The sequence below is a fragment of the Merops nubicus genome, unplaced genomic scaffold (genome assembly GCF_000691845.1).
Source record: "Merops nubicus isolate BGI_N331 unplaced genomic scaffold, ASM69184v1 scaffold18742, whole genome shotgun sequence".
Classification (NCBI taxonomy): Eukaryota; Metazoa; Chordata; class Aves; order Coraciiformes; family Meropidae; genus Merops; species Merops nubicus.
In genome coordinates, this window is record NW_008593044.1 from 1 (window position 1) to 14,220 (window position 14,220).

General features: G+C 36.4%; 1 protein-coding gene across 1 annotated transcript in view; it reads left to right on the top strand.

The window, feature by feature from the left end:
- The first annotated feature begins 1,758 nt into the window (after positions 1-1,758).
- The window catches only part of LOC103768216 (neuron navigator 3-like), a 39,589-nt gene continuing 27,127 nt past the window's right edge, over positions 1,759-14,220 (top strand). The window contains exons 1-4 of the mRNA XM_008935358.1: positions 1,759-1,793; positions 4,118-4,195; positions 12,055-12,138; positions 13,737-13,848. Coding sequence (XP_008933606.1) covers positions 12,094-12,138; positions 13,737-13,848 — 157 coding nt within the window. The 5' untranslated portion in view covers positions 1,759-1,793; positions 4,118-4,195; positions 12,055-12,093. The remainder of the gene's footprint in view (positions 1,794-4,117; positions 4,196-12,054; positions 12,139-13,736; positions 13,849-14,220) is intronic.

The following is a 14,220-nucleotide window of genomic DNA, read 5'->3' on the forward strand; positions in this document are numbered from 1 at the left end:
TTTCTCTTTTTTTTTTTTTTTTTACTTTGTCCACCGCCCACGAAAGTTGACTTGTGGGAGCTGCTTCTCTGAACTCTGGGAGAGACACAAAGCTTCCTGGTTTAGTAAGAGAGTCATGGTTTAGCAAGAGGGTACATACAGGATTGCCTTCAGCAGTGGGGGCCAGTGGTCTAAGGACAAGAGATTGTGTCAGCACATGGCAGTTTCAGGAGAAGGTCACCCACCTTAATTATTTTTTTTCTATTCTTGGTACAGTAGAGTTCATAAGGGAGCATGGTCTTTCTTGATCCCTTTGTGACTTTTCATGCACAACATTTGAAGTAACAATAATGAGAATAGGATTTCTGGTTTTTTTGAGGCAAATCTCCTTTATGCAAACATAGACCCCAGAAAGTTAGTACAAGTATGTGTGTAACATTAGTACTGGCTAATAAACAATCATTATACTAAATCATTGCCATGTAGTGATGTAATTTAATCACCTGTATTTTCAGGTGTACTTTCAGCCAAGAGCAGTTTTAAGTGTTGCATAGGGAAATATCATAGCATCACAGTCTTTTTATGACTGTTGACAGGTAAGCATGTATGGAAAGAGGCATTTTCTAAATCTTCACCTACATCAGGTAAAGTAAGAAAATATTTCTATAATAAGTTATTAATACTCTAACAGCACAAAAATTGTCCTTAATACAGGCTTTAAAAACCAGCTGTATTAATTTGTAATGTCAGATCATGCCTGATGTCAGGGAATCTGAGGAACCTTGGGTTTTTTTACCTTGGGTTTTCTTAACCTTTCTAGTGTTATTCATAGCTAATTCTTCTACCTACGTTTTGCTTTTACTGCTTGCTTCTCTTCCAAACAATGCTTGGCTGCTTCTCTGAACTTTGGCCGCCTCAGATCATGAGGTGGATTGATTTCCAGTACATTAACTGATTCTTATCTCATGTTACAGAAGGGTTCCTCTCTCATGGCACACCATTCTTTTCCATTAGAATCCCACTGAAGCAAGATTTCTGCATCTGCCAAGTGCCTCCTAAGTTAGCCTACTCTCATGATTACAAATTTAATGACTTTCAAAGGTTCGCCTTGCATTGATTTAGTTTCTTAGCTTGTTGAAAAAGACTGCTGAGTAAATAGCATCATTACATGACACAATACATAATAACATGGAAAATCTCTAAAATTACTAAATATGAGGAAATTTAAGCTGAAACTTTAACATGCCTTGATAGCCTTTAGTATTTTGGTCAGCACTCTGTATGGAAGAAATTGAAGTGCAAGTACCCCTCTCCCCTCATCTTCCCCCCATATATCTTTTACTGCTATGCTGTCAACTTCTCTTCACAGGGATTAGTCTGTTAGGAATATTATTTAGGATACAGAAAAACAAACATAGTTCCAGGAGCCATAATAATCATTAGGTGTAAAAGTTTGCTGGTAACAGACTAAGGTCCACGCAGTGACAGCGTAGCAAATTTTCTTTTGATTCTTAAAAATGTAGCTGCAGTTTCTGCAGTTCTGTTCTTGCTCTCCATTTGTCCACTATTTCATGTTATCAGTATGCTGGCAAACTCTTTGGGGTTTCAGCTGGAGCCTTGCCAAGTAAGTTGAAAAGAATTCCATTTATTGTTTTTACTGCATACCTTCCTTAAATGTAATGGATCCATGAAGCTATTCATTTCACTTCAGCAGAGCTGGCTTTTATTTTCTGTTACCGCAGTTATGTTGCACATTGTTTCTAAGCCTTTATTTCTCTGTTTTCTTCCAGGCAGAAGAAAAGGCACATTCAGAGGTAAGAACTTTTCTTCATTTTTATGTTTAACGATTGCATTATATTATTTTAAGGCTTATTGTTTACTTGCTAGGGCTAAACTGCTGAGTTGCTGGGGAAAATACACCCTGTGTCTTTGCACCAGTTTTTAAGAAGTATTGGTTAAAAAAGCTGATGCAGCTTCTAGTGCACTAGGTGTTTTCTTCACATCATGCTGAAGAATGTTTCTTGGCTGAGGTGCTGAAAAGGTGAAAGAATTGATGGGAATTGGGCTTGTAATACATCTGATTTCAGACTTAATGCCACTCTGTATTGGATCTAAGGGACTGTGCAATTCAAGGTAACGTACTCCCTTTCAGTGGAAAAATACTTCAGATGTTCACTATGAACTTCTCTCCCTCACATTTTGCATTGTATTAAATTTCTGAAACTGACCACTCTGATGAATTTCAGAGCAGTGCAGATTGATTTCAGATATAAATCAAATCTGATGTGGAAAGCAGCTTTTTTTTCCTCACAGTATATAAGAGTAGGTGACAAGCCTGGGCCAGCAGATGGCTACAATTACAGCCTTTCTCAAAATGAAGTTCTGGTTGTGTTAAAAGGGCACAAAGGAGTAGCAGCAATAAAGTGCAGCACCAAGGGGTGCATTTCCACTTCACAGAGCTGCATGCCTTCCAACTCCTGCATTTATGCTGCTCCTGTTTCTACTACTCTAATCAGAGAAAAAGTCAACTAAAAGATATGTTGAGGAAGTTGAACAAATAAACATTCTTCCTTCTTGCCAGGGTATATTTCAATATAATCTCTAACTGAATGTTCTAAGTTCCTTTCTCTGAAAGTTAAAGCAAAACAGCTAAAGAAGCATGTATAGCTCAGTAGTGTTATGACATTTCCAGATTTCGTTGTCCATTTTATAGGGCTGTAGATAGAAGTAAGACAGCCTTTCTTTCCTGTGTATTACTATGTTATGTTTCTCAGTAACTAGGTCTTCTCTGGGGTGTTCTTGCAGGAGATACTGAATAGCACTTCCTGGGAACTACCTTTGTATAGTTGCAGGAATAGGATGAAAGTGTAGCTTAAACAGGAAGGTCAAAGGATGGCTATGGAAAACCAAAGAGAACACTTGGAAAAAGAAAAGTGGCAGTTCAAGATGGACAACAGCTCATTAACCTGTCTCATTTGCTCTAAGCTAGCGTAAATGACCTAGCTATTTTTTGTGTCATAGATGTATAGAAATCTGTTCATTCTTAAAGCTTGTGCAATATTTCCTGATGATTTTCATGGGAGTCATTAAATTAAAGTACTGCAATAATCTTTACTACTGAATGTTATGTGCTCCCTTTCCTAGGCTAGTTTTAGATATTTTACTTCTCTAGTCTGGAATGATTTTTTTTTTATGTCTGAATATGAAAGGGGTTTCAAAGTCAAACTCCATGCTATGCTTAAGTTCAGTGCAATGCATGGAATCCCTGTAAGATCTCAAATAGGGCTAAATGAGCTTAAAACAATGTGCAAGTTTTGTGCTAGATATCTATTCTGGCTGAAATCGAAACCTATTTTTCTTAAGGATTCTTTGTCATCAAAGGATACAGGAACCTTTTCATGTCAACAAGCACATTTAAAGCTACATTTTTTTTTTTTTTAAGTTGGCAAGCAAGGTTTTGAATAGTATATAAGGTTCAAAGAGGCTGCGTGTTTGAATCACAGGGACTTTAGGAAATATTGTGTTAGAGGAAAAAAAAAATAATTACTGTACCTTGTCCAACTTTAGATAACCATGAAGCAAAAATGTATGTCTAAGGTAGTCATCAAAGCCTCCTTCATGCTAGACAGTGGGGGATACTTTTGGGCACTTTAAGTCTAATATAGATATTTAACATGTCAGTTGCATCATGTCTACAATCATATACCATGAACCACACCCAAATTCATTCATGTTTCATAATCTCAGGCCTCATCCAGGGCTGCTATCCTTGACAACACTACGGATATGTTTGGCACTTAGCATGATTTGGTAAAAAAAACCATGACACTTACTTGTGCAAATCCAAAACTGTACATATGAAGTAATTAAGGACTTGCCCTCTCATGCTCCTTTAACCGGGATCCTAGTTGATACCTGGTGAAGTGAAAGAAAACAGCTGGAGCAGCACTAAGTGTCAACTTTTAAAATTTTGTAGTTCTGAATAGTTCCGAGATTAAATTGTGAACCTAAGACATTGTAAACCTATTAGTGACCCCTAAAGAAAACAGACAAACAAACAAAAAAAAACACAACAAAAGGAAATTGCTGAAATACTCACAGCAGTCTGTTTGGTTTTGTTTTGGTTTTTTTTTGCTAGCAAATTCAGAAACTAAGGAGAGAGCTGGTTGCATCGCAAGAGAAAGTTGCTACCCTTACATCTCAACTGTCAGCAAATGTAAGTATGTTTGCTTGTGGTCATAAACAGCATCAAAGAATATATTATCAGATTGGCTAATAGGTCCTACTCAACACATGGTCTGGGAGAGTTTTACTATTTATTTATTTTGTTGTTTTTCAGATTAATTATTTCATTAAATGTCTATGTTGCCTCAGCCTCAAGCAGAAGCAATCTTGTAGTCACAGTGGAAATGGAGAGTGTCCCTTTTGGATGTGACAGAAGTTCTATCCAGTTCAGTTTGACTCTTTCTTCACAATCAATTTAAAAAAGGCACAGGAGTATGGAGACACAACCAAAGAAAGGGCATGAATTGCCTATTCTGATAGAATTCATTGTAGTTTCATTTCACAAAGATAAACCCTGCAAAATGCAGATAGGCATGGAGGGAAGCACAGTATACAATTGTATATAGAATTCATATGTTGCAGTAACTATGCTGATACATAACTGATGGACACTGGGCTGGAAATTGGGCTGTTTCACACAGAGCTCCTTGGTGATCCTTCCAGTTGTCGTACACTGGTAATAGGGCTTATTCAATATGTATCAGAAGAAAATAAAGCCAGATAGGGAATGTAAGCTACAATCCTGTCTGTTTGCTGTGGTTTTAGATGAAGTTACCAGATAGTTACTGAATCAGTTGTACAGTGATTTTTAAATGAAATTCAGGATATAACTATAGTTGCCATTCCCAAGGAAACCTGAGATGTAGTTGCAAGAGAGTATCATTTTGCATTTCAAGAAAGCAATTTCCTGATGTCTTGGACAACCTATAGAGTGCCTTTCTTCAAAGCGTGGATGCACTGAGTATTAGATCTATAAATTCTGACATTATTTTCAAAAAAATATTTCAGTCAGTGAAGTGGTACTGTATTCATGTTGTGAGAAAATAATCTCTAGCTGTGTGAAAGCTGCTTGTTCTCTTAGCATTGTCACATGTGACAATGTAGGAGAATACTCTTAGCACTTTCTACTCTGTTCAGGAGGCTGAAGAACACCTTTGGATATTTGAACTGTAGCAGTATGGGTTGTCAGTCTGCTCGGAGGTTTGAGAATAAACTAGTGAAGCAGACAATATTGGAGTCCTGCACTGTCTGTAAATTCAAAAACTAGATTCCCAGTTGGGTTATTCGTTCAGGAATTTATAGCTAGCATGCCTATCCTGTCTATGGTGTTTCTTCACTCATACATTTTAGACAGTGATCATCATCTTTGCCAGATTGGACAGTTCTTCACTCACCTATCCTGAAAGCAACAAACTAAAATGAACACTGAGACATCAGAAGAGCTAAGCCAGTATTCCTTACGTAGTTGCTTACTAATGAGTCTGGTGTTCTCTGCAGGGCACTTTTCTTTCCATCAGTAATGCAGGGCTGCAGCCGCTCTGCTTTGCAGTGAGGAGCTCAGAGAGGTGGGCTGTGGCTGGGCTTGTGACACAGCACACTCACAGACATCCCCACATCCACTGTCACTTCCCTGTTTATGCCCACCCAGCAGCAGCTGGTGTTATCCAGAGGAGTTTGCTTGACTCCTGCTAGCCCCTGATCTAAGGAGAGATGTCCCTACCTACAGGCAGCGTGCTGGACTAGGTGATCTTTAAAGGTCCCTCCTAACACAAACCATTCTGTGATTCTGAGCAGTGGTCACACATCTGTAAGACTAAAGTGTTTGTCTGTGGTGGGGTTGTGCTCAGATGCCTCTGCTAGGGCTGGTGTGGGGCCCAACTCTGGTAGCAATCACTCAGGCTCTTGGTACCATTCTTCATTTTACTCTGTGGGCAGAAAAACAGTTTCCCTTCTCTTCTTTCCCCTAGCTCTGAAGAGAAACCACCAGCATATTCCTTCTTGCTAATGTGCTGAAAGAGAGAGCTGAAACGTGACTCTATTTAGTTTCCATACTTTTCCAGTCACCCCAGCAATGCTGTAGCCTATAATACCACAATAAGTGTAATAGAGTCAGGATGGCAGGACATTCTCCTCTGCAGCTGAGGCAATGAGGCCATTGTTCCGTTTGTCTGGGCAAATTTTTTAAGAATACCTACAGCTTTTCTGCTGATCTAATTGGAAGTGTAACATTTTCAACAGGATAGTTAATGTATACATATATACATTTACATCTGGTTTTGCCTCTTTGGAAAGGTAATTTACTTTGTAAACCTGCATGTGCTTGTATGTGTAAATAAATATGTGCATGCACACCATATGTTGTATAAAGTTTAATTTAATTATGTTCTTTTGACTGTGTCACTCACCTTTTAATCTGTCACTTTAAACTCTAAACCTAAAAGCAACCCTGAAGCTGATCCTTTTAACACATGGGGTTTTAAATGGTACCAGAGAAATCCTTCCTTTTTCCAAATCCTCAACATGTGGAAATTCCCTCAAAATTAAAGTCATCAGGAGCACGAAACTTAGAAGCTTCAAGTTCTCCAGGCATGAACAAGGGATTTAGATATCTTCACAATGAATACAGTCTTAAAAGAAAAGTAGACATTACTAGATATTATAAATAAGTATTGTTTTGGGTTGCTGTCATGACAGGCATACCCTGCAAAACCAAAGATTGAAAAGTGTTTCACGTTAAGCCTGGTTCTGAGTCTATTCTCTGCTATTTCTGGGACAGAAGGTGTAAAACATAAAAAGACCACTTTCATGCAAGTCCAAAGGATCTAAAGAGACAACTTAAAGATCTGTTAGTACTAATTCTGTCAGTCCTTTGAGCATTTTATAGAAATAATTTCTATGAAATATCACTTTAACATTGGGAATAAAATCCAGCTTGAAAACAGAGTGTATATACAACTTTTTAATTGTGATATGACCTCTGAAATTTAGTCTAATTACAAAACTAGATATTTAAATTAGTTTAAATAAAAACTGTGACCCTCATTTTGAGTCACATTTGCACCCTGGTAGGCTAAAACCTGGATGAACAGTAATTCTAATGGAGAAAAAACTGTGATCACAGCCTATCTTTCCTGTAGATACATCCAACTCTGGCAGGTAAAGAGCTATAAGAATAGAGTATCTTATGTGGTGCCTTTGCTGACCAGAAAATTACTCAGTCCTTTCTGATGTCTTTGTAATAAATGTATTCATCTTAGTCCTAAGATCTTCCAAACTTCCATAACTTCAGTGTCAGGAAATAGGTAGCAGTTTTTTCCTCCCTGTGGTGTGGAGAAGGAAACTATTAATAGCCAGAAATCTTGTTCCCTCACACATCATTTTGGGCTTGAATTTGTTGTTATAATTTCCCTTTGTAGAACTGAGCTGAAGTGTTGTATGGGAGTGAAAAAAAAGAACATTGTATTAATCTAATTTCAACACTATTTATGTCTGTCTTTACTTTGCCACAAAAGATTGTTTGTGCCAGTAGTACATGTAGCATTAAAAGACTGTCAGGCTGAAATTTGACCTTTTTCATTAGGTCTTTGCTTGATGTCAGATTTTTGATATAAAATAATATAACTGGAAGTTATAGCATTTCTTAGGCATTTTTGAAACCTCTGCTGAGACTTTCTCTTATTTGGTTTCATTTATTATTCAGGTTTTGCTGGCTGGACTCAAGTACTATGCTTGATTTCAGCAGTTTATTTCATTTGATTAACCCCAGAATGTTTTGTCTGCATATGATTAAATTCAAGCAGAGCCCAGCTGTTGTTTGCATGCTTAATTTACAGTTTTTTTTTCCTGAGATTCTGTTGTTTCCCTTGGTGCCTGTTTTGATGTTGCTGAAGGTCAAATCTCAATACTGAATCAGAAAGGGCCTGCTTTCAGTGCAGAAAGTGTCCAACCAGCAGACTTCCTACATGACTGACAAGGGCTCAAATTCCAGCAAGCAGTCTGAATCCAGCCTGTTCGGAGGGACTTTGATCAGTGCTTTGTACTGTATAAAGCTGAAGGGTGCATGCTTGCAAACTGTGGTAGACCCAGGATGCCAGTGGGAAGCGGAGGGGGTTCGCTGGCTAAAGCTCTTGTTTGGCCAGCTCTGAACCACTATCCTGCAGCCAAACAAGAAGACAATGGCAGGCGGCGAACAGAAAAGGTCCCCCGATGGACAGTTGCTCCCTGCAGTCAGCCTGATCCCTTGGGGGCTCTCGTGCCTCCTTTTGTTCAGCCACATCAGGTGGGAGGAAATTTGTTTTTTTAGGTTTGTTGGTAAACCTGAACCTTGCAGGTCAAATTGCAAAGTGTGTCAGCAGATAGTCTTTGGATATGCCAATGTAATGTTCAGAGTGGGCTGTAAAACTAAGAGCTGAAGTATTTGGGGTTTGGCTCGATGGGATTGTTTACTAGAAAAGGAAATGATTAAAATAAAATCTGTCATCTTAGCACTGAAGTTATTCCATGAGCATATATCTCCTTGACTCTTTCCAGTGGGAATTTCAGATGTTAACAGAAGTCAAAATCAATCCATATGTGATGGATCTTCAGACTAAGAGCTGTACATCATCTGTATATCTAATATGTACATCACGTTAAAGATAAATCCATTTTGCTGTATGTGTACTTCCAGTAATGCACAGTTACTTAATTCTGACTCTACTATATCTACCTCCAAGGACAAATGCTGCATTCAATTGTGAAGAATATTGTTACTTTAGAATAATTTTTATTTAATGCATAAGCAGTTTTCAATATTTTGAAAATATTTCATATTTTGTATGGTGTTCAAATGACGTATGCCAGGAATTAAACTACCGAATCTAACATACTTCTAAGGTGTGAGGGATTGGCTGCAACTTTAAAAAAACTTCTCCAAAATATTTTTATGAGAATGAAAGAGTATATCCTTTTGAATAAAGTAAATAGTCCTCAGAGACTGAGGATTACCAATTCAACCAAAATCAATTGCTAAACTGAAAAGTGTAAAAGAAGTATCTAATTAGAATTTTTAATTTCCAATGACCATTTTTAAAGTCATAGATTCCCCTTTCTCTTTGTTTCAATAGTTTTCCTTTCTGAATTAGTGTAGATTTAACTATTTAAATGCAAAATTCAATCTTAAATGGGAACGTATACACGCGTATGTTCTATATGTACTTCCACACACATCTAGTATTTTTCAAAGTAACTTTTATTGTTTTGTTACATAGTATTTCTTTTGGGACAAATCTGCATGACATTTCAACAAGTAGGAGTTTCTTAGACTGCTGAGTAAATAAATGTTTGCTACCACAGACAAAAGCATCACAGTTTATTACTCTGAATGTGATATTAGCGCTTGCTATTTCATAGAAGAGTATTCTGTTGTAATAAACACTTGAAGTAATGAACAATGGAATTGAAGGGTTTTTTCCTTGCAGTGTTTTCAGTGGTGGGTCTTTGAATTATAGTTCTTTATTATTAGCAAATCAAACCTTGATAGTCTTTCTCTCAGATGGCTTAGGAAAGATCCATCATTTTGATCCAATTACATTTATGACACAAAACTGTTAGTATGCTACTTCAAGAAGATAATGTACACTATCACAGGCTGAACTTTAGTAAGAAGCCAGAGATGTGACATGGCTGTGTTTCTCTGAAGACTATCAGACAATAACCTAATAGTTTCAGTGAACTTTGATGACGTTTTTAGTTATGCTTTTTAGTTCTTAAGTATTTTTATGAGTTCCTTAATTTTTCCTCTAAGTTCTTTGTGGTTTATTCATGTACAATATAAGCTGAAATTTTAGCTATGAAGTAGGAAAATACATTGCACAAGTATGCGTAGTTAGGTACCAAAGAGCTGTGGTTCTTACAGTCTGATTGTGAGAAACGGACAAAAGTAATGCATAATTAAGCAAATGATTTTTTTTTTCAAGCCCTCAGTCCCCATTGTTATTCTCATGATAAAGCAGAACCGTGGGCCATCAGCCAAGCCATGGATTTATTTTTTTTTTTTATGCGTCAGGGAACAGTGAGCTCCATTAGTTTCCTGTTAAACACATGTAACGAAGAGACATTTGGCTATGTTTCTGTGGTAGCCCATCTACTTAGTCTCTGGTTGTGTTCCAGGTCACTGGTCATCATCTTTGGAATTCAAACACCATAAATTAGCTTGGATATTTTTAATATGGAGCTAATTGAAGTGAAAAGTAAGTCTAGAAACTAGTTACTTTTATCTTGTCAAAGGAGTAGTGAAAAAAAAACAAAGGCTGTAGTTTCCAAACTGGCTAGAATAATTTTATATTGAGAGGTTTTAATGGTGCATTTGACACATATTCCAGGTTCATTTTATCTAAAATGATAACTTTAAGAATAAAGGCTAAGTCATAAATGTTAAAACAGGAATATGCACGTTTACTAATTAATTCTTAAGAAGTTGCACATGTATCTAGTCCTAAGTTTATCAAAAGTTAGTACCTGGGGTATGTTTCCTTTACCAAAAGAGTCGTCCCTAAGGCGTCGCTGCAGATGCAGAAAGCAGATGAATTGACCACTACCCCGTAAGTAATTAAATAAATCATTTACTAATAATATAATTGACACAGAGTAAACTTGTAGTAAGCTTACTAAGTACAAAATAAGGAATTTACAAGATACAGAAATGCTTATAGCAATCAACAATTATTTACAAAGCATAAAAGCCACTCATCAGTATAACAGCTCTGAAGTGGAGATATGAAAACGGGCCACTATTTTGTATATGGTAATTTTTCTTTAGTTGAGGAATAATATACAGAGCAAGGTAGCAAAAAGCTCTTTTCCTTCTGCTGAAGTGTATAACAGAATCCTTTTTGGACTATATCTTTGTCTGGTTATACATCAGATTCAGTACAACCACATATATTTGAATAATTTCAATAATGCTTGCAAGTGTGCAAATGAAAAATTTTTCAGACACTGTGTGTGCCTGCACTGCTATAATAAAAAATAAGTTTTCTTGGTGACAAAGCTCAGTTGTGCATATAAGAATGAGGTTTTGTGAGTTATATTTGCAAGTGTATTGTTGTGCTTATGTTTGAAAACTTTGCCTATTGTCACTTTTGAGATGATAATGAGAAAGTAAATATTTCTTTCTGCTTTTACTGTTCAGTGTTGTGAGACAATTGGGTGGGATTTTATGGCATTTAATAAAAATTAAATTCTTACTTTTCCTTGGTTGTACAAGCTGGTTTAGCTTGTTGATTTCATTATGACAAGTAGACCTTCTTTGGCTATGTAGCTTGATATTGATTAGAACAAATGAAGAATTGATGTATTGCTTGTATAAATTTTGTTTGCATAGTGTATAGGGTGAATGTTGATAGAAAATGAAATGAAACCTTGATTTTAAAAAAAATCTTTTAATCAGTTTCATCTATTGCTTTTCTTATTGAGAAAGATTGTGTTTTATAAATACACTTGCACACACATATAAATATTAAGTTTTATATACATTTTAATTACTTTTTATGCACACAACACACACATATATAATCAATATAAGATGAACAAAGTAATGACCTTTTATAAAACTGTGATTTATTTTTTTTTTTACTTTAATCTCAGGTTTCCTGTGGAGTGTTTTATTTGTGAGGTTAAAACTTACCTTTGAAGACAAAGTACTTGAATTTCCATTTTGAAGTGTTCAGCAATTGAAATGAATTGGTCCTGGACTTCTCTTTGGCAACAGACTTTTTTGGCCAATATATCAGAAGACTCAAAACAAGGCATTAAGTCCAGAATTCATTTCCAGGCATAGATACCTGAGCTAATCTCCTTGGGGGTTAAAAAAGCTAGTTCACCTACCCAAGGTAGCTCAGTCCAAGTATAAAACTAATGGAAAAGAGCTGTAGAAGATGAGCTTGGAGGGGAAAAAAAATGTATTTTTAAAGAACAACTAGATCTTGGAAAAGTGTCCCAATGTCAAGATGAATGTTGTTTCTTTCACAGGCTCATCTGGTAGCAGCTTTCGAGAAAAGCTTGGGAAATATGACCGGCCGACTGCAAAGTCTAACAATGACAGCTGAACAAAAGGTACATTTACCAAAGCAGATGCTTTAATGTGCAAAACAGTCAGCAGATTATATTAGAGTTTTGTTTAAAAAACACTGAAAGGAAACAGGGACAGCTGTGGCAATAAGACAGACAGATCTTTCTTTAATGGCTGTTGTGATCATATTTTCATAAGGCTCTAGGAGAATTACACTGTGCAGCATCAGGTTTACATGGACAATATCATAGAATAGATTGAAGATAAAATCTTTCATTTCCAGATTTTAATTAAAACATACGTGACTCTAGGTTTAATCCATACTGAAAGATCCTGTAACAAAGACTCATCGTAACCTGCTGGAGTGCTTCATTCCAACTTGCCATCATTGTCAGAATAATGGAATTATGGGAAGGGAGGAATTTCAAGTAGAGAAAAAGGACTCCATTCAGAGAATTAATGTAGACTAGGTATCCTATTCATGAGTAAACAGTTTTGACTGTTTTGACTACTGGGGAAAAAAATCTAAAGCTGGTAGGTAGTAAATTTAATGTGAACCTTTGTATCAATTTCAGGATTAGGAGGCAGCTTTCCACCTTCCAGGATTTCACTTCAGAAACTTTCTGCCCTAATTAATTTGGAACAGTATCCTATAAATGGAAAGGCCTCACTGAGCCAAAATGTGAAAGAAACTGTGCATCAGTGAACTCTTAGTCACCATAGGAGTCAATGTAGCTGTCTATAAAAATAACATTTCACAGTCTGGTTGAGCACCAACCGATTAAATATGGTGATACTCATTGTGACATGGATAGAAAATATTTATATTGCTTGGGTTTTTTTTCAGCTTAAGAAAAAAACAAAACAAAACAAAACAAAAAACCCACAGTGGAATTTTCTTAAAACCAAAACTTTTGACTATTTTACAAAGTCTAATTTCCCATAGCTTTTCTTTTTCCAGAAGTTGTTATGCAGATTGAAATAGAATGTCTCCAATCTTCTTTCCCAAAAGATCTGTAATCTTTTCCTTCTCTTCTTTCTCTGTTATTGAGGTTAAAATCCTTTAATCCTCATTATATAAATAAAGGCTGAAAAGACAGGTTTAATGCAGCAGTAATAAAACCTATTTTTTAATTAAAATTAGCTGTGCATTCTAACACAGAACTTCCTGCGCTCAAGTGGAGTGATTTTACTTCAGCTTGCAGGACAGTAGCTACTCAACAGAGGTTTTTAAATTTAATTATTGTTTAGTAAGGTAAATCTTTTGAAAAATACACAAATTCATGTTCAGATTCATCCATTAAGCAGTAGACTCACATACTAAAGGATGTAATTAAGTTGTTTGGTTTATCTTAACTTTATTTGTATTCAACTGAGGACCTTTTTAGGGTCTTTATTAAAAATGTTTTATTCTCCTTAAAAATAGCATTATTGCTTTATATAGAATAAGTGCAAAATAATATGTAGTTGAGTTTAATATCTCTGAAAACAAAATAAGCATTCTAATTAGTTATTGCCCTTATGTTCACCCAAGCAGTCCCGTGGATTTCAGTTTGACCACTCTTATCGTGTAATTTTTTTTTGCTTAGATAAACGTTTTTCTTATGCCATATATTTTGAACTCTCTTTGGAATTCCCACAGGAATCTGAGCTTATAGAGCTGAGGGAAACCATTGAAATGCTGAAAGCCCAGAATTCTGCTGCACAAGCTGCTATTCAAGGAGCCTTGAATGGTCCTGATCATACCCACAAAGGTATGTTTTTGTCGCTCTTAAAATAAATGGAATTTCTCCCCAGAAAAAAAAAAGCAAAGTCACTATTTTTCTGTTATTTTGGGGACTTTGTTGCAAGGCCAAGCACATTCTCCAGTACATGGTAGGCATACTTGTGGTATTTCCAGAGCTGGAAACCTTGCATGAGCTTCCTGTTTGCCAGAGTTCCTGGAGCCTTGGCTTATCAAAACTGGGTGACCAGGAATTGATTGCTGGGTATCAAGAGTTAACCCTGTCATGGCAGTTGTGTATTGCAGTACACCCAAGACACTGGAGGAGTCTCATGGTGAAACATGGTAATAGCTTGGAAACCCAGTGTAAGTTGTAGAACTGAAAACTGTTGCATTCATTGTT